Genomic DNA, 20,583 nt, shown 5'->3' with positions numbered 1-20,583 from the left:
TATTTCATATAGAAGAGCGAACAACGTTTCGACCTTCTTCGGTCATCGTCAGGTTCACAAAGAAAGAGGTAACTGACCGGAAGCTGACCACATGTTTGAAAGGGGTTGTGTAACTGAGTGTCGGAATGTAGAGGGCGGTGTTAGATGTTTGAATATATAATTTTATTTATTTTATTATTTTAATATAGGTATAAAGGCGTTCCTTTATATTGGTTTATTTTGGGTTTAAGTTGTTGTATAAGTAAGGCTTCTTTAATTTTGCGTTTGTTTATGTTTGTTTCTTTATTTAGTATTTGAGTGTTTTCTATGGTTATGTTGTGTTTATTTGACTTGCAGTGTTCGAAAACGTGTGAAGGTGACTTTTTATGTTCTTTGAATCTGGTTTCCATTTTTCTACTTGTTTCTCCAATATAGAAGTCGTGGCAGTTATCACATTGTATTTTGTGTATAATGTTGGTGTGGTGTTTGTCAGTGTAGTTTTAACATAGTATAGACCTCAGTTTTGTGCCTGGTTTTTGAATAAATTTGGTATTAACTGGAATGTCATATTTTGTTACTAATTTTTGCCAAATGTTGGTTATTTGTTTGCTGATGTCAGGAATATATGGTATACAGCAGTATATGGTTTCGTGATTTTTTGATTCGTGAGATATATTTACTTTAGTTGGTTGATTTTGCTTTCTGTCTAGGAGTGTGCGTATAATGTTTTCTACGGTTTGTGGAGGAAACTTATTGATGTTGATAAAGTATTGTTTTATTTTGTCTAATTCATCGTTAATTTTATCTGGTGAGCATAGTTTTATGGCTGTGTTTATTTGGTTTCTTAGTATGTTGAGTTTTTGTTTTGTATCATGTGCTGAGTCCCAAGGAATGTATAGTCCAGTATGGGTGATTTTTCGGTGGATTTCTGTTTTGAATTGTGTGTTGGTTCTTGTAATTTTGAGGTTCAGAAATGATACTTGATTGCTTTCTTCCTGTTCACATGTGAAGTTAATGTTGGGATGTATAGAGTTAATGTGATTGAAAAAATTAAGTATGTGTTCTGTAGATTTACCGTGTCATCTACATATCTGTACCAGTATAGTGGTGGATGTAATGCTGTGTTAATTGCTTGTGTTTCAACATGTGTCATAAAAATATTGGCTAGAACTGGTGATACTGGGTTGCCCATGCTTAGGCCATTTGTTTGTATATAGTTTTGGTTGTTGAACATGAAGTTTGTCTTTATCGTGGTGAATTCTATGAGGGTTGCTAACTGGTTACTGGGAATTTCTATAGTTGGGTTAGGGTCTCGGATATAGAGTTCTAAGGCTATCTTGCAGACTTCAGTGGTTGGAACTTCTGTAAAGAGGGATATAACATCGAAACTGGCCATTAAGGCTTTATGATTAAATTGATTAAGATTAGACTTGAAATTAAAAGAGTCTTTGATGAATGAGCTGGCTGATGTTACATATTTGGAGAATGCCCATGCTATGTATTTACCAAGATTGTAATTAAACGATTCATATGGGGACATTATTGGTCGTAATAGACAATTTGGTTTATGAGGTTTGGGGATGCCGTATATTTGCGGTGTGCGTGAGTCGGTTTTACGTAAATAGGAATAAAGTGTTTGTGAAATTGTGTTGGCTTTTTTCATTTGTAGTAGTAATTTGTTCAGTTGCGTCTCGTGTGTCTTTGTTGGATTTGTGTGTATTGGTTTAAATTTGTTCGTGTCTGATAGGATGTTATTCATTTTTTGGATGTATTCATTCGTGTTCATTATGACTATAGCGTTACCTTTATCTGCTTTTAGAATTTTTATGTTTTTGTCTTGTTTTAGGTTTTTAATGGAATTAATGTCTCTTTTTGTAAGGTTGTTTTTTAGTTTTCTGTTTTGTGAAACTATGTTGATGGTTTTGTGAGAAAATGTTTTGAAAATATCGTTTAAGATTTGTTTTTAGGTGTTTCTGGAAAATATAAATTTGTAATTTTACCTGAGAAGTTTGGCTGTTGGATGTCAATAAAATTATCTAAGTTATCTTCTTTCTGTTTGTTGTTTTTGGTTGTTTCCTTGTTTTTGTTCTCTGTAGAAAGTATCACAAGTCTCCTGGCTAGGTCTTCTAAACATGTTTTGATTTCTATGGTTGGAATGTACCTAGGTGCTATTGCGAAGTTGAGTCCTTTGTTAAGTAGATGTATCTCGTCTGTGTTTAATTGTCGGTCGGATCTGTTAATTATGAGGTGAGTCAACGGTTTGTCGTTTTGGTGTCTTTTCTGTTGTTTGCATCTTAGTTTTTCTAGTTTTTTTGTTGTGGCAGATCTTTTTGTCTCTGTCGTTCTTAGTATTGATATGGTTTATGTTTCGTTGTACAAGTCCGTAAATCTCTGGTTTAATGCAGCATTCTAGTTGATTGTCTAGGTTCATTTTTTGTTTTTGTAAGTCATGTAGTTCTTTGTATTTTGTGTTCAACATGGCTTTAAGTAGTTTTTTTCTGTAAATTTTGGATAATGTTTGTGTATGTATTACATTTTTTGAAAGTTTTACCTTTACAAAATTAGGGATTAGTTGTTCCTTTCTACATTGTTGAATAAAATAAATGTCATTTCTTCTATTAATAATTCGTTGGTTTAAATTTCTTAGTTTCTTAACGATCGTGTGAGCGTGTACTGTTAATAGTGGTGTACGATATGCTAGTTCAGACATAATGGTAACAGGTAAGTACAAATACATTGAGAAAAAACAAAATAAAACAATACTTAATCAACATTAATAAGTTTCCTCCACAAACCGTAGAAAACATTATACGCACACACCTAGACAGAAAGCAAAATTAACCAACAAAAGTAAATATATCTCACGAATCAAAAAATCACGAAACCATATACTGCTGTATACCATATATTCCTGACATCAGCAAACAAATAACCAACATTTGGCAAAAATTAGTAACAAAATATGATATTCCAGTTAATACCAAATTTATTCAAAAACCAGGCACAAAACTGAGGTCTATACTATGTTAAAACTACACTGACAAACACCACACCAACATTATATACAAAATACAATGTGATAACTGCCACGACTTCTATATTGGAGAAACAAGTAGAAAAATGGAAACCAGATTCAAAGAACATAAAAAGTCACCTTCACACGTTTTCGAACACTGCAAGTCAAATAAACACAACATAACCATAGAAAACACTCAAATACTAAATAAAGAAACAAACATAAACAAACGCAAAATTAAAAAAGCCTTACTTATACAACAACTTAAACCCAAAATAAACCAATATAAAGGAACGCCTTTATACCTATATTAAAATAATAAAATAAATAAAATTATATGTTCAAACATCTAACACCGCCCTCTACATTCCGACACTCAGTTACACAACCCCTTTCAAACATGTGGTCAGCTTCCGGTTAGTTACCTCTTTCTTTGTGAACCTGACGATGACCGAAGAAGGTCGAAACGTTGTTCGCTCTTCTATGCAAAATATTTTCTCAACCCAAACGAGCCGTTTTTTACATATATATTTCTCTACAAGTGGGTTTTCTCGACATCACTGAGTGTATTCTGTTGCTTCTTTTTACATTTCACTTAACCTTATCACTAAAACACAGTTATGAGTAAGATATACTTAGACTTAATCCTTATTTATAATGTTTTCTATGAATAATATTGTTAAACATACGTCAGCTGCATATCTGATCGTACATTCTGTTGGATGATGTTATCGTTTAAACCTGTGTTCTCTCTTTGCATTTGTAGTTGTATTATCAAACGTGTGTAGTTAGAATACTGTGAATTCTTGTTTGAAAGTTTAACTTAGTGAAATTGTAAACAAATTCGAAACAAACGTAATTAAAGATATCTTAGTAGTACCATGTTTCTGGTTATAAGTATTCATTTTATTTATAATGTAATAATAATATAAGAGACAAAAGTACTGTCAAGTATATGGACGTGTTTAACCAGTTTTAAACATCGTAATTCTTACTAAATAATTATTAAAAACACTTATAAATTAAACTACTGCATCAATCTACCAAGTCATAAGGACAAGACAACCCTGGTTGTTGTTGTTTTCTCAGTGGTTGCGAAACGTCAAGTTTTATTTTGTTTTACAGTCAGTTAAGTAATTATTAACAATTTACTGATCTATAAATTAATAATATATTATAAAATAACAACATACCACATTAAAACAACGGTCAATATTTAATTAAAAACTAAGATGAATTCTGTGTTAATCTACCGATACCCGAAGGAGGATATGATGATTTAATACCCTAAGATTGGGTTTCAATATTTGTGACTCACGTCTCATTGTGTAACTTTATGCTAAAAAACAACAAATAGTTTATATGGATCAAGTGGCAAGTTACTTAACAATAACAAACCTTCCAAGCAGGGCTCACCTCAATTTCTAAGATGTAGGCTCCGTTATTGTTGTCCGTGCCTTCTCTGTCCAGTTTGCCTTTAACTGTTACAACGCCAGAGGATGGATCAATCTCGAATAGAGCACGTCCCCCTGAATGTGTAACATCAAATTTCAAACCATAGGTTTTATTTATTACATGTGAAGAAGAACTTTACAAAAAAGGAAGTAAATATAGGGATGGCTAATATCAATCCATAATGCAAACAAGACAGTAGGGATGATTTTACTTAACAGCACTGTCACATAGTGTAGTAGAATGTTAACAGACAAAAGTAAGATAAATTAAACTCAATTTTGATTGTATAGTTTTATATACATATAGCTATATGTTAATTCTTGTCTGTGCTGTTATGTAAGGATGATGCAAACGCCATCTTTACTATAATGGTTCCACTGTTTTTGAAAGATTGATGTTAGCACTCCTTACATGTATTCGCTTCTTTGAAAAGCAATTTCTTTACTTGTTTTTTGTTTTGTTTTTTAATACAATGTTTCAATACACATAGGAAAGTTGTATTTATAACCAAGTCTTAAATACAATGGGGTTCCAACTGTAATATCTATTGTATCTATTATTGGCTGGTAATTCTTGTTTCACCTTGTACCTGAGATTTTTAAAGGAACGTCTAGTTGTTAATAATACTTATGAAAGCGGATACTCCGTTTTAAACTATGTCAACTCAGTGAAATTGGTTGACACAATTGCTTTGGTTTTGGAGTCACCATATTACAAATAAAGTAGAAGAAAGAAAAAATTAAAACATTTTTCTATGATATTTACAGATATTCCTAGAACTTGTGACTCAGTCACTACATAGATATTGTTATAAAAGAAAACACTGTATAGTATTGTAAAGTTATGAGAACCTATCGAAGAGATATTTAAAATTACATTTCAATGAACAAGCTGAGCCATCCCTATATAAGCAGTATTACCGCTTGCCTTTCTGTGTAAACACTGCACATCTTACAGTCCTATACTTTTACACTGAAAACTGAATCAGCAACAAATTGCTTTTTACCAGTCAATATATATATTCTAAAGACATGTAAATTATCACTTTATTAATATGTTATTCTCCTGCTTATATTATATATTTTAAATTCTTATAATAATAAACACCAAATTAATCGTTTGTCTTTAGTTTTCTTTTACTACTTATTAGCAAAAATACGAGTATTTAGCGCAAGAAAAGAAATATGAGGCTCAAACTATTTTTGGGTTTATCATATGTGTTTAAGTTAGACTGAATGTCCTCTCTTTATTAATAACTTTGGACACGAGCAAAAAGAAAGTGAAAAGAACAGCATCTCATTTAATGTCAGCTATTATGGAAACAGGGAGCAAGACTTTTATTGTGTTTACTTAACAACAAAATACATAATGTCTCATTATATTAAATAAATACTTCAATTCATATTTCTACTTAACAAGATACGTTATAAAAAATAAATATTTCACGGTTCTGTTATCAAGCTTAAAAGATAAATAATTAGGCTTTTCACCTTTAATGATTCGATACTTTATAAGGTTATCTATTTCTCGGTCACCGTCTATAGCTTTAACAGTCAGTACGTGGGATCCCTAAGGAAGGAAAGAAAGAACTATTTAAACGTGATTACAAATATAAAAATCGGCAATAAAACAATGGTTTCTAAATGAATACAAATATTATTCGCACCTCTTCAGATTATGAAAGAGTTAGGCATATTGCGTGATCAACTTATCACATTTTCTGAAAAATGAGACCGCGCTACTATTCCGGAAAATGTACTTTGTTTATGACTTTTAAGCTTTTACTTTACTCTTTCTTTAAGTAAAGTTTCCATTTTCCATGTTCCCCAATGTTTCAGATATCAACTTTCGGATTTACAATTCTAAACTTCAGTGTCATGGTGGTCAGAGCGAAGACAGCCTACTGTGAAGGTTTACGCTAAAATAAACAAACTATTTTTTCATAATATAATAAAAAGTAGAGGAAAAGTTTTCATTATAGACAAAAATAACATTATATACAGGGGAAGAGGTCTAATAAAAACGTCTTTGTAAACCATTAGATTTAATATCTATTGCCAAAAATGTTGAGGATCTACACGTTGAGAAATATGCACCACCAGATGACGTTATTTATTTTTGAAGTTATTTCGACAAGGACAACCCCAAGTTTGGTGTTATTCATAGACTGTACTCTGTTACTAATATTTGCTATTTGCTCATTGTATAATTTCTGTAGTGCATAATTCTAAATAGAAGACATTAAAACTAGATATAGACGACCTTATAATACCAAAATGTTGTTCTTATTTAATCAGACACTCAACGTTTCAGAAGAGTTCACTGAAACAGTATTTTTCAAAGTGGGAGCCACGATATCTTTGGGGGTCGCCAAAAATGGGATGAAAACAAAGAAGCTGAATTAATTTAAATTGTAATTAACAATAAGACAACAAAATTGTTGAATTGATTAAATGATACAATATTTCGGGAGAAGATATTATCGGTTTTACTGCAGCACTGGTTTTCAATCACCTTGCTAAAATTATAGATTGGGGAACCACAAACTTTTTATTCACGTCAAGGGAGCCTCAGACTAAAAGAGTTTATAAAACACTGAACTAAAATATAAACCGGTTTGTATTTTAGTGTCTAATTAAATAATAAAAATATTTTGGTGTTATAAGGTCGTTTATTTCTAATATTAATATGCTATCAGCTACTCCTCTTACAAAGCTTATCTAGAGTACTCTTCTATCTGTTCAGAAGACTGTATTCCAGAACACCATCAAGCGGTTCAATTGGAATTAGTTTAAGTTTTGGAGCTGATCAAGACCATTTCTAGACGTTATTGAAGTAGAAAATATATTTATTTCAGGAAAATACTGTCCATTATCCAGTGTTGAATATTTCTTCCCTTTTAATCAGTTATTTCTTTCGTGACAAAAGTAGTAGTATTTGAAATTCTAAGGATATATGTTTATATTTTCCGAATTAAATTGTGACTAAAATATTTCTTCAAAATAATAAAGTTATTATTTTTAATTTACATCTCTTTATTGTTCAATGTGCACCGAAATAGAGATGAAAGGCTGATGCATTTTTTAAGTTTTATAATTTTGATTGGCATCCTTTCTGGAATGTATCAGAACATTTTCTAGGATCAGGAAATTTCTCGTGTTTTTTTTTTACAATTTTGATGTTCTTTTTTTACACTTACATGGGACCTCATATTACGAAAACATGTCATATAGTTATCGCCTAATTTATACTGCGAAGTTAGAATAAATTAGTAATTTGTTTACCAAAGGTAAGTCCTCTGGAATACGAGTTACAGGTGGAACAACACTAAACACTGGAGGCTGATCTTCCACGTCTTCCACTTTAACCAATATGGCGGCTGTGGCTGTGTTCTTTCTGTTAGAATTTGCCCGGTCCTTAATTTTAGAAAATAATTAATAACTCCGTTATACAATCATATTTACAGAACTAATAAATATTATTAACGACAACAAACTATTACTTTTACAGAACTAATAGACATTATTAACAGCAACCAACTATTATTTTTATATAACTAATAAATATTATTAAAGTTAATCAACTAACATTTTTGTCTATCTGTTCGACAGTTCAACCAAGCATCTGTACATTTAGTAATCCATATATTCATTCACTCATAGATCTATCCGTCCCTTTTCTAATTTCATGTAATCTTCTTCATGGATGTAAAAAAATATTTCTATTTTGTAATTAAAAATTAAAAACTTTGCACAATGATACTTGTAGTTGAAAACTATAATTTAAAAGGCATATATATGTACATTGCTATTTACACACACACAAATTTTACGACAAAATGTACAAGGCATTAAAGGACTAAAACCAGAAATACTCACGGTTGCTACCACACGAAGTTGATATAAAGATTTCTTTTCGAAATCTAACGGTCCTATGAGGTTGATGACGCCTTTGCCGTCCTGGGTTTGGACTGAGAACGTCTTAACAACATCTTCTTCCTCGTTCTAAAAAAGTTAAATTTCATGTTTTAAACTTTTTTATCAAGTAATGAAACATGAAAACAACTGTTATAAGTTTGCGAGTAACTGGAAACGTGTAAAAATATTAATCGATACCAAAAGGACAGAGAGGTGACATTCAACATTGATATATTTGTCTGACATTCTGAATGCAGAGGAACAAAACATAAAAATTCCTGAGGTTTGAAAAATTACAAGATTTACAATAACCTCTAATCAGTAAATTAAATTATATACGAATATGTATTTACTTACTGTTAACAAAATAATTTCCCGTATTAATTCGACTACGTAAAGGATCTCGTTTGTTTATTTGTATTTCACGCAAAGCCACTCGAGGGCTATCTGTGTTAGCCGTCCCTAATTTAGCAGTGTAAGATTAGATTCCCTCTAATCTAGCGAAACCACAGCCAAGGGAACGGGCTTGGAGAAATCACCACCCACCGCCAACTCTTGGGCTACTCTTTTACCAAAGAATAGTGGGATTGACCATCACATTATAACGCCCCCCACGGCTGAAAGGGCAAGCATGTTTGGTGCGACCGGGATTCGAACCCGCGACCTCAGATTACGAGTCGAATGCCTTAACCCATCTGACCATGCCGGGCCTTTAGCCTGTAGTAATAAATATATTTTAATGTAGTTAATAGTTTACATTAACAGAAATTATTTTTGACATATTTAAAATTTTATTGTAACTGATATGATATTTTTTTCTATACATCCCGCAGTGGTACAGCAGTATGTTGTCGGATTTAGAACGCTAGAAACTGGGTTTTAATAACCGTGTTTGGCAGAACACAGATAGCTGCTTAACTTCAAACAAACATATTTCTTTGATATAATCAGTAGTTTATCTTAATCCGTGTGTTAATAATTTTACGCAATAAGAAAAATTTCTATAACAATGAAGCGATTTCAGTCTTAACTGTTTTACTTACTTCACTTCTCAAGGCAAAACCATACTTTTTTACCTGTAGTTTGTAAATTACTTGTCCAAAGGGTCCTGCATCTTGGTCTACTGCCTCAACGGTCTCTAACACACCTGTCACAGCATCCTATGGAATAAATCAAATAAAATATAACTTTTCTTTAAAGCGGGTTTAGTTTTCCTATATTAACCTATGCTAAAGTACATACAAGAGATATGCCTCTATGAAGCCAACGACGTTGTTTCAATACAATATTTCTGTGGATCTTTCACATTTTTCTATCTTTTTTTCTCACGCTAAAGTTGTTCGTTTTTTATCAGTTTAGTTCTAGTTGTATATGGATGTTAATAGTTTATAAAACAATGAGCGTGTACATTCCTCAGCAACTGTTTATTATTAAGGCTTAAAGTTTAGTCTTGATTTAAAACAACAGAAATGAAGTGATTTAGTTGTTTGTATCATTGCAGTTCTGGGCAAAGAAGACATTGCATGGGCTGGAATTGCATCCACCTTGATTCATGAACTGGATAGTATTACTGGTTCTATTGATGATTCTTTCTTGGCTTTTGAAGTGCATAGCGCTTTGATTTGTTTTACTCCATTTGTGGCGGCTTCTTTTTAGTTCTTGAGAAGAATGACATTTTGGCTCTATATGTTTCTATTTTGGTCCTTGAAGTGAACAACATATTAGACAACAAAACTTTTCATTTCAAGAACTAAGAAAATAACTACTTAAAAAAAGTTAACCCACAGATACACTAACTAAAATAAATATTTTGGATCAGAATAATCTAATATTTTAAGGTCAAAGGTGATTCAGTACTTGGTCAGAAAATTACTACAACAGTTTAGAGTTGTTTGTAACATATGTAATATAACTATAATTCTTCCTAAAAACATTTATATGTACGTTTAGTTTAATGAGCTCATCAAAATATATTTCTAATATTCAAATACGCATTGTAATTCAATATTAGCTTTAATTAGTCACTTAACAATATATATATTTAAAATTTTATATCGAACTTAGTTATGTATGAGCTTGTGAAGCCTGTCAGTTAGTCCCAATAACCATGTTCTTAACGTTTCGGTTTTAAAAAAATTTTCATAGTTTTGAAACATCAACGGTTAAAAGATGTTTGTAACCATACTTAAAGGTAAAAACATTGCAAAACTATTGGTACATCTGTTAAGTACGAATAAAATACTTTTGAACTTAAAAAACAGAGTATTTTACCATAGTTCCACCCCTAGAAGAACAGTAAAAGTTTACAGTTTTTAAGTGATTTAATTCAGTGAAGTACAAACGTTCCCTGAAGAACCAACCAGTAGAGAAAAAATGTTCATGCATCGATTTAAATGTATCCAAAATGAAGTTGATAGCAAGTTTTATAAAGACTAGAATTATACGCCAGAAAACAGAATAATGGTTTAAACTATTTGTCTTTTGGGAAAACAATTGTTCATTAGCTTGTAAATGATAGGCAAAACGCAAAACAGTCAAACCTTTAGATGAGAGCTAAGGTTATAATCATTCGGGTTCAAAGTAACACCATAAAAATTGCCTGAAATAAAGGGGAATCTGCGTTTGACGCCACACAAAACTCAAAAATGAGTTGTTGCTTTAATCTCACACGTCTTCTTTTTCATATGAAAAAACAGCTTCTAAATGTACTTCAAGTACTTTGTCGAAATCTTATTTGAAAAGTATCTGAACTAAACTTTCTGATGTTAAATATTAATGTGTTTTTTCTTTGTAGTTTTATCAGATAAATTCATTTCGAGTAAAATATTCTGGAGATTACTTTCTTAGTAATTATCGTTTTCGTAATGCTAATGTTTAGCTGATTACATCTCTTATGCAGTACATATTTATATACTCCAAGCTTTATATGTAAATTTGTAAATGTACCTCTGTCTAGTTGTTTGTGTATATTCTAAGAAATCTTAAAAACATAAAACTATGTATCTATAAAAAGGAAAATATTGTATTTACAGACTCAAGGTCCAACGAACACTTTAAAGTTCTGTAAGGTTAAATAAATTTGTTCTTCAGAAACGTTAAAGTTAGTTGGTTTTTGGCAATGTTACTTCTGCTAAGCACATAGCTAATACTGGAAATATTTATTCTCAGACATCAAACACAGGTTAAAAACAACAGAAATAATCAGATATTTTACAGGATATCACGATATTTTCAAAACTTTCAGTTTACACTTTAATTCTTTTGAAAAATGTTAACGTAGTAAGTGAGCTACTGTAGTTAAAGTCCATATACACGTATATATGTTGTAAATGTTAACCATATAAAAGTGCTGTATATGATACAACATTATGTTATTACTTAGGTTACAATTGTTTTTGCCAGTTACTCTTCCATATTTACCCTTGTTGCAACTTCTATTTCTAAGTATTATTATTATTATTATATCTGTAAGCCTAACACATCTACATCTTTTTCTTTTCAGAAGGTTTAACCTTGTTTATTACCTCTTTTTGTTGCTTTGTGTGTTTTCTTACTGACCGAGACTACTTAAAGTAGATAACTTGCTCTGATCGGAAATTCATATTAAGTCTAAAATATCGCCTAATCTTATATGCACGAAGAGTAAACTTCTGAGACAACAAATATTCAGTAGCTCCACACATTTGTTGTTCAGTGTAACGATCCCTGTTTCATGTAATTCTTTATATTATAATGGAGAGAGAAAACATTTCAATCTGTGTGTTTCCAGATCAGTTGAAATATGCTGTAGGTAAGTATAATGCGTGGTACATTCAAATAGTTTGTTCTACTTTAGGGATATTTAATAGAAATAAATATGATAAAAATATTATAATTATTTTCGATTTTTATTTAAAACTGTTTTCACGGCAGAATTTTTGATTTAGAACAAGTTTTTAACGGCAGTTTTAACCATAGTACACTAGCAGGAGTTTATGATATTTTGGCACTTTTCATTACGTTTCACAGTTTTTTTAATGAAGTCCTTGTTTGGTTTTTAGTGTCGAATCTACTCACAGTGGTCAGTAACAGTTTAGGAACTTACTTCTCTCACGGATATGGTAGACCTAAACGGTTTGAAAACTGGTTCGTTGTCATTGACGTCTTCCACAATTATCAACATTGTTTGTGTAATCTAGAAATATATATTACCGTGAATGAGTTTATGTATAACGATAGCGAAGTTTCTAATTTTATATCTTATTCCGTGCACTTAACTGAAAATCCGAGTTTAAAAACAATATAAACGATAGCAAAGGTTTTATAAATGTATATAATAATTTATAAATATACATAACTTTTGTAATTCAAGCTGAATGGAAGGAATAAATTTCAGCAATTGATAAAGTAACAAAAATTATTATATCAAGGAATTAATTCGTTACGTGTAACTGTTTTAACTTAAAACTTAATGCACTTGTATACCTTGAATGCTTTGCATAGTCACTAACACAAGACAGATAATTATCAAGTAATATCTTAAGTACACTACTTACGTAATCTCTGAGTTTTCCATCCGTTAGTGTTAACACAAATGAGTAGGAATCTTTCACCTACAAAACAAAACAGGTGCTGATCTTTTAGTCAATAAAATCAATCTTCTATACTATTGCATTAGCATTTGCCTTTCCGATATATGTGTATTCTTTCTTCAATTCTATAATATAGATGACAGCACTTTCACTTTATTTATTTATTTATTTAGTATTCAAAGTTGTTCGGTTGTTTAGAAAACTAGTCCAAAAGCAAGTAAAAATTAGAAAGTTTTTAACACTTAAATTAAATTAGGAAAGTAATCACACAATTCCAAGCACGTAGAGAGTAATGAAAAATAAATTAATCCGAGTGAGATGTGTAATTAAAAGTCTTGACAGCGTATCAGCGAGCATTATTTTCAAGTATACTTAATAGTAGAAATTAAAGAAGGCAAATGTATATTTGAAACAGTCTCTACAAGATTCCTCATCGGAGGATAAAAAGGTTCTTTGACAATTCTAGCACATACCTCCCTGTCCACCTCATGGCGAAGATAGACGTTAGTGTCCGTCTTTCCCACACTCTCAAATCGCAGAAGGTCCTTCCCGACTGGACCCACAACACCATACGTAAGCTTATCTTCATCCGGGTCTTCACCATGTAACCGATACAGTAGTTTCCCTATCATACAAGCACATGTTATTTTTAAATGTATCACACTATAAATACTATTTTTGTTTGTGCTGTGGTGGTAACTCTAAAAACGGATTAACCAAAAACAGGGGTCAGAAACATAGGATAAACTACTAAGAAATTTAATATTTAAAGAACTCTCTCCTGTTACTTAGAAAACACATATATCGGGTCATCCCTTAAGTAACGTCCGATTTTAGGTTCAGAAAAAAAGAAAGGACTTCAAACACTTTTAATAATATTTGATCAATAATGTATGTTCCATTATTATTAATTACTTCCTGCCAACGATTCATAAGCTTCTGAATGTCACTTGTATAGAATTCTTAAGGTTTGGAGGAAAATAATGTAAAGAGGGTAGTTTTGACATCGTCATGTCTTCCAAGCTCTTTTCCATCAAGATGGTTCTTCAAACTTCAGAACAGATGATAATCAGATGGAGCAAAGTCTGGAGAATAAGGAGGATGTGGAAGTTTTCACCACTCTAACTCTTCAATCTTTGTAGATGTGATCTCTGCTGCATGGGGTCATGCATTATTCTGTTGTAACACAACACCTTTACAATTGATTAAAGCAGACCTCTTTTCTTTCAGTGCAACATTAAAGTACTCTAACTGTTGACAATATAAGTCTGACATAATCGTTACATTGAGTGGCAGCAACTGAAGGTGTATTACACCAACAATATCCCACCAAACCTAGGGTGGAAGTCCATTTGGGCTGTGCTTTAGCTAGTTTATTTCTGCGGTGCTTAACATTCCTATAAAATATCCATTGTTCATCTCCAGTCACTAACCTGTTCAAAAGAAGGTGAGTTACGTTCACGAGAGTGCTGAGAACTGCAAATGTCCACTCTTGCTCTAAGATTGGCTTCTGTCAAAACATGGGGGACCCATTTTCCACGTTTTGATACCTTTTCAAGCTATTGCAGGTGATGATGAACTGTTGAATGGGTTAAATTAAGCTTCTGTGCTAGTTCTTCAGATGTTACAACACAATCTTCATCAAATGTAGCCAGCAGCAAGTCATCATTAAACTCAACAGGACAACCTGAACGAACATGGCGCATCACTTAAGCTGTAGTCACCCAATCTGAACCACTGACACCACCTTCTCCATTTTCTTTCATTGACAGACTCTACACCATAAACACCTTGAATGTTTCGTGTAGTTTCTGCTGCACTATTGCCTTTTGTGAATTCATAAAATATTATATGCCTTATGTGCTCCTCAGACACATCTTTCTACATAAGGGTTTAGTTAATTAATGATCTGAAAAAGTGTAGTTGGGTTAGTTTCTTTTATTTGTCTGAACAGTTTTATACACGTCTTACTACATATTTTAGTCATCAAAGACTTCTACAAAGACAAGAATGATATATCTGTGTGTGTCTGTATGCTTCACGAGTTTTCTTCACGTATATATTGTGAGTAATACTTAGATAATACAGAGCTGAATACTTTATATCAAAACGATTTTAATAAAACATTTAGAAAGTCGCGTGATAATCACGCCCGATATAAAGCGCCATTGAAAGGGTATATATCAGAACTCCAATTTGATACTTTTTGACTTTTCATAAGTAGTGTGATAGCAATGAAAATTTACTGTTTTTGCGAAGAGTATATAACGGTCACTTCCGACTCAAAATGTTTATAAACTCAGCTCATAAAGATGTGTACACATAGCGTATTTAGAATTTTAAAGACAGGATCGTCCTTTATACTTTATGGGATTGGAAAACAAAGGTGTATGGATCAACGTGGACAGTAGAACCATTCAGATATAAACCTGCAATAAGACATACCACATTCGTGGTAAGCAACGTACAATATCTTGCAATATTGGAGAATGCATGAATAGAAAGTCAGTGATAAAAGCTAGAGTCGGCGGGGGTGGTGATAAGTAGCTGTCTTCCCTCTAGTCTTACACTACTAAATTAAGGAAGGCTAGCGCAGATAGTCCTCGTGCAGCTTTGCACGAAATTCAAAACAAACATTTAGTAATCTCCAGAAAACCGATGTCAACGATGAAATTTTCGTTTAAACATTTTGAACAAATTTCAATTCATGCAAGATTTTTTCGGTTCCGTTATTTTGAACACTTCGTAGAAGTATTAAAGAAATTAGACAATTATTTAAAACCGCAAAGATGGTTTGTCTTTTTGAGCAAAGCCTCTTTGGGCTCTCTGCTCTATGAACCTCGGAGTATCGAACCTTCGATTTTACTATTGTAAGTTCGTAGAAGTACAGCTGTCCCATCGGGAGACAAAATCCAAAGAGATATTATTAATTCCGTTATTTTGATAGTGACCTATCGTCAAGAAAGATCGAAATATATTCTACTGAAAGGATACTACTAAAATACATGAATACACTTACACTTATTTGCATACAAATATATGTACGATTTGGCCAACTGTTACTAGTTAGTTTTGAAGTCGTTTTTTATTATCAACTTCTAAAATGATAGTTAATAAAACAAAATTAATGAGACCTTCATTAAAAGCTGCAAAGTTATTTTTCACATACAATAAAATCAGGATAATGTGTTGTAATATAACACTAATCGTACTTCTACAAAAAATACTAACCTTGACTTTCTGGGCCTTCCTGAACACGTACAACAATTTCACTTATTCCTCCGATTGCAAATCGTGGTGGGTTATTAGGTCCCCCTAGTTTAAAATATTGATACAAATTAAAAATGCACATATAGCGTGTCCAAAGTGAGTCGTTATTATTTAACGAAAGCGAATAGCGTTAATACATATATAACTACCGTTACTTTCTAGTTTGCTAATTATCTTTGTTTTCTGTAAAAGAAACGATATGTTATTCACTAATTTACGGTCTAAAATGCGAATTAAAAACATTATCTGCCATCTTGTAATACTCAATTTTGACGTGACTGTGCACAAGGCCTATCAGCAGTTTCATTTTAAGCGACACTGTTGAAAGAAATAATTGTTACAATTGTAGAAAATAACAAAGCCGAGAAAGACAGTTCAGCGTTACACTCAGAAAGTGAGAACAGTTGGCACGTCTGTTCCATATCGTTGCCTCAAAATCCTACAATTACACATTTATTTAAAGCATCTATGAAGCTTTTCTCTTTTTTTTTGGGGGGGGGGGAAGGACTTTCAGGTGATAGAGATAGTAAGTTTACACAATTTTTATTATATTTTTATGTAAAAGTGTTCTCCAAATATGTTTAATATTATTTGATCAAATAAGTTAGGGGTGATTAAAATTCATTTAGAGTTTAATAATGTCATATCAAATGATGAAGACAAATCAAAGGTTCCTGTCACACCCAAAAGGTTTGTGTTATACTCAGTCTCGACAGACTTCTTCATTGTTATCATGTATCAAAGTGTTGAAACTTATTGTTTTAAAATCGACTCTAAAATACATCCAACCTTTAGGCTGGATAAATGACAGATGATATTTGTGATGCTGTCTTATGATTGTAGGACTGACATTCTACGATTTTATAATGCTGAAGACCGACCAGGACCTACCAGGCGTGATATTCAAGAAAACGTGATAATACATGTTAGAGCAATATTTCGCACAATTGCCACCCCACGTTGAGATTCCAGTCATGGTGACATTAATTATCACACGCTAAGGCGTAATTAATTTGAACCCACAAATTGCCCATGACTCTCGGAAATAAATTTAATCAATTAAATCATTTTAGTATATAATTTGTTATTTTAACTCAAAAACAAGCCGAAACAAAAACACATATATATATAATCACATATATATACGACAGATAGCTCTTTGTGCTTAATAACAAAAAAACGATAATCTAACTTAAATAAAAAAGAAATCAATTAAGAAAAGCAAGGATTCCAATCCCGTTTAAAAAACTGGATAAACTATGGGTAAATATGACTCAACAATTGCATTATCAAAGGGTTTATGAGCATTTAAGTTATACAATGGTTTACCAAAAAAAGGAGAGACTTAAATAAATTAATATGCATAAATTCCAGTTAAGAAACATTAGTGGATTTTGTTGAATAATTTAAAATGATATTAACAAAAATATTTTGAGTAATTCAAAAACTTGTTATTTTTGTGTACTTAGAGAGATCCATAACTCGAAAAAACGAATAAAATATTATCTAACACAAGAAACTAATATATCGATATTAGAAAATGCCCAAAAGAAATGAATAAAATATTATCTAATACAAGAAACTAATATACTGATATTAGAAAATGCCCATAAGAAATGAATAAAATATTATCTAACACAAGAAACTAATAAATTTATATTAAAAATGCCAAAAAAATGAATAAAATATTACCTAACACAAGAAATTAACGCATTGATATTAGAAAATGCCCAAAAGAAATGACTAAAATATTATCTAACACAAGAAACTAATATATTGATATTATCAAATGCCCAAAAGAAATGAATAAAATATTATCTAACACAAGAAATTAATATACTTATATTAGAAAATGCCCTAGTTTCTCGAGCAGTAATAAAAGTTACAGGACCTCTCAGCAATTTTTGGACATATTTTTGAAACATTTTTACTTTAATCATATATCCCAAGCATTATTAGGGATGTTTCTCAATTTACTGAAACATTACCAAAAGAATTAGAAGACAATGAAAGGTTTATTTCCTTACATTTGATTGCTGTATATTCAAGTATTAAACATCATTATAGACTTAAACCTGTGGAATTTTGTCTGGATAAACACGAAGATCTCGTTTATCTCAGGTCTAATTAGGAATTATCTTAAAAGGTTTAGAATTATTCTCAAAATATTTTGCTGCTATTTTGCCTAAGAAGAATATATTTCCTATCGAATATCTGGCATAGTAATGGATACAAAAATCGCTCCAACTTAAGTTAATATCACAGTGAGATTTTTTGAAGTGCAGTTACTTAATATGCTATACATGATTATTTTGAAAATAATTTTGTAGCATGAGTATTAGTTAAAAAATGGAGATTTCTAAACAATTAGTGTGTGATATGAAAGGATACTCAAGGTGGTAAATATATATATTTAATTTAAATATAATTTTAAGATATGTATTTAATTTTTGAGTTTGTTTGGTGTTAAGCACAAAGCTATACAATGAGCTAACAGTGCTCTACCCACCACAGATATTAATTTTTGGCGTTATAAGTCACCAAATTTGTCAATAAGCAATAATTTTTGTGTCAATTTTTAAAATATGTATTTAATTGATATTAATTATTTGTTGTTGGAAAATTATACTCAAATGGTTATACGTGTTTGTGTGCTCACCTTACACACACAAACGTATACATTGATATTGCTTTAATATACAAATATATGTTAAAGCAATATCTTTTTCAACTTCGTCTAGAAAGTTATTAATAAAACCAATATCATCTGTAAATAATTTTGTATTTTCTATGTAAGTGATTTCAAAATTATGTCTATAAAAGAATTCATTAGTTCATTCACCTATAATCGGTCTTATACAGATTTTTTGAAAGACTTTTTTTTTCCAAAAATACTTTATCTTATATTTTCCAAAATTCTTTAACTTCTTAGCTTTCGACATTTATCAAAACAACATTTTTAGTAAATATATATATATATATACACAATTTTTTATATTAAAGCAACATCAGGCTATCTGTCGAGTCCACCGAGGGAAATCAAACCCCTAATTTTTGCGTTGTAAATCCTTAAACTTACCGCTGTACCAGCGGGAGACAGTACATATATAATAAATTGTTTCATATTTTTTACATTTCTTTTTTAACCTTAAAGCTGGATTATTTTAAGAACACATGCATCTTTATACAGATGTTCTTCAAAGATATTAAAAAAAAGGCAAATACATCGAAATTAAATAAGACTGATCGTATACTTTATAACGCTCCTTCACGAAAAATTTTGAATTTATCCAAAACAGATTTGTTCAACTTTGATGAAATGCAAACCAGAAAAGTTGAATAAATATAAACAAATAGGCATTGTTCATGCTGATTAAAAATGAAGACCATTATATTTTAAAACATGACAACTCAAGAAATAACATACTAAATGTCATATAATGTGTAAAAATGACAAATACTGAAGTTTATTTTTGAGACAAGTGAAAGCTGTTTCATAAGAATTATAAGAAAAATTGTATTATATTCTTTAAAAAATACAAGAATAATAAACTAAATATTTTTTGGATTTTTTGAAAACTATTTGAAAACCTACCAACAGCAACCCAGCACGTGCTCAGTAAAACGAGCCAGGATGTTGTACTCAATATCAAATGCTGCATAATACCATGGCATCGGCTGTATGTTGGAACCCCTTGTCTATAAATAAAACAGGAAAAATTACTTCATAAAATAATTTTTTTATCTATTTCAAACACAATAATGAAACAAGAGTTTTGAGAGTTTGACATTACTTTTATGTCATAGTTCGTCATAGAAGAAGAAATAAATAAAGAATGACTGTGTTTTTAATACAAAGTTTTCAAATTTAACATTACATTATAATCAAATATATTTTGCCAATTTCTTTTACTAGAAACTAATAATTGTTCCTTCATTTCAGTCTAAAATATTAATCGTTTAAAATCTGCATTTCATTATTAAAAGCTCAATAAATCATATAGTTTTTTGGCTTAGAAACTTTTCATACTGACGGATAATCACATTTTATGTAACAACCATGGTCCCAGTCTCACGTTGTTCGCAACGAAGATTCATATATTTTACACTGTATGTATTTTTTTTTGCTTACGTTTCGCATATTTGTGTTAACTATTGATCTAAAGTAATAATACACAGTAATTTTGATTCATTATAACAATCTATTAGCTCGCTTGGATAAAGAGATAAAAAATGGTTTACTTATGTTAACCTGTTAACTTTCATCTTTGATTATAAATCACGTAATTACCGTTGTAAATTATTAGATTGGTGAATCTTCGAGAACAATTCATATGACACAACTAAGTAGGTTAATGGACTGGTGGATTTTTAA

At 31.1% G+C, this 20,583-nt stretch overlaps 1 protein-coding gene across 2 annotated transcripts in view; it reads right to left on the bottom strand.

Moving 5' to 3' along the window:
• Window positions 1-20,583, bottom strand: part of LOC143229421 (cadherin-23-like) — a 104,192-nt gene that overhangs the window by 54,405 nt on the left and 29,204 nt on the right. For both annotated transcript variants that reach the window (XM_076461733.1, XM_076461734.1), the window contains exons 2-11: window positions 19,804-19,907; window positions 16,170-16,253; window positions 13,412-13,563; window positions 12,903-12,959; window positions 12,452-12,541; window positions 9,444-9,527; window positions 8,329-8,454; window positions 7,735-7,866; window positions 5,941-6,019; window positions 4,412-4,524 (exon numbers count right to left, since the gene is read on the bottom strand). In XM_076461733.1, coding sequence (XP_076317848.1) covers window positions 4,412-4,524; window positions 5,941-6,019; window positions 7,735-7,866; window positions 8,329-8,454; window positions 9,444-9,527; window positions 12,452-12,541; window positions 12,903-12,959; window positions 13,412-13,563; window positions 16,170-16,253; window positions 19,804-19,870 — 984 coding nt within the window. In that variant the 5' untranslated portion in view covers window positions 19,871-19,907. The remainder of the gene's footprint in view (window positions 1-4,411; window positions 4,525-5,940; window positions 6,020-7,734; window positions 7,867-8,328; window positions 8,455-9,443; window positions 9,528-12,451; window positions 12,542-12,902; window positions 12,960-13,411; window positions 13,564-16,169; window positions 16,254-19,803; window positions 19,908-20,583) is intronic.

This window comes from Tachypleus tridentatus, chromosome 10 (genome assembly GCF_004210375.1).
Source record: "Tachypleus tridentatus isolate NWPU-2018 chromosome 10, ASM421037v1, whole genome shotgun sequence".
NCBI lineage: Eukaryota > Metazoa > Arthropoda > Merostomata > Xiphosura > Limulidae > Tachypleus > Tachypleus tridentatus.
This window is presented reverse-complemented; position numbering and strand designations above follow the sequence as displayed.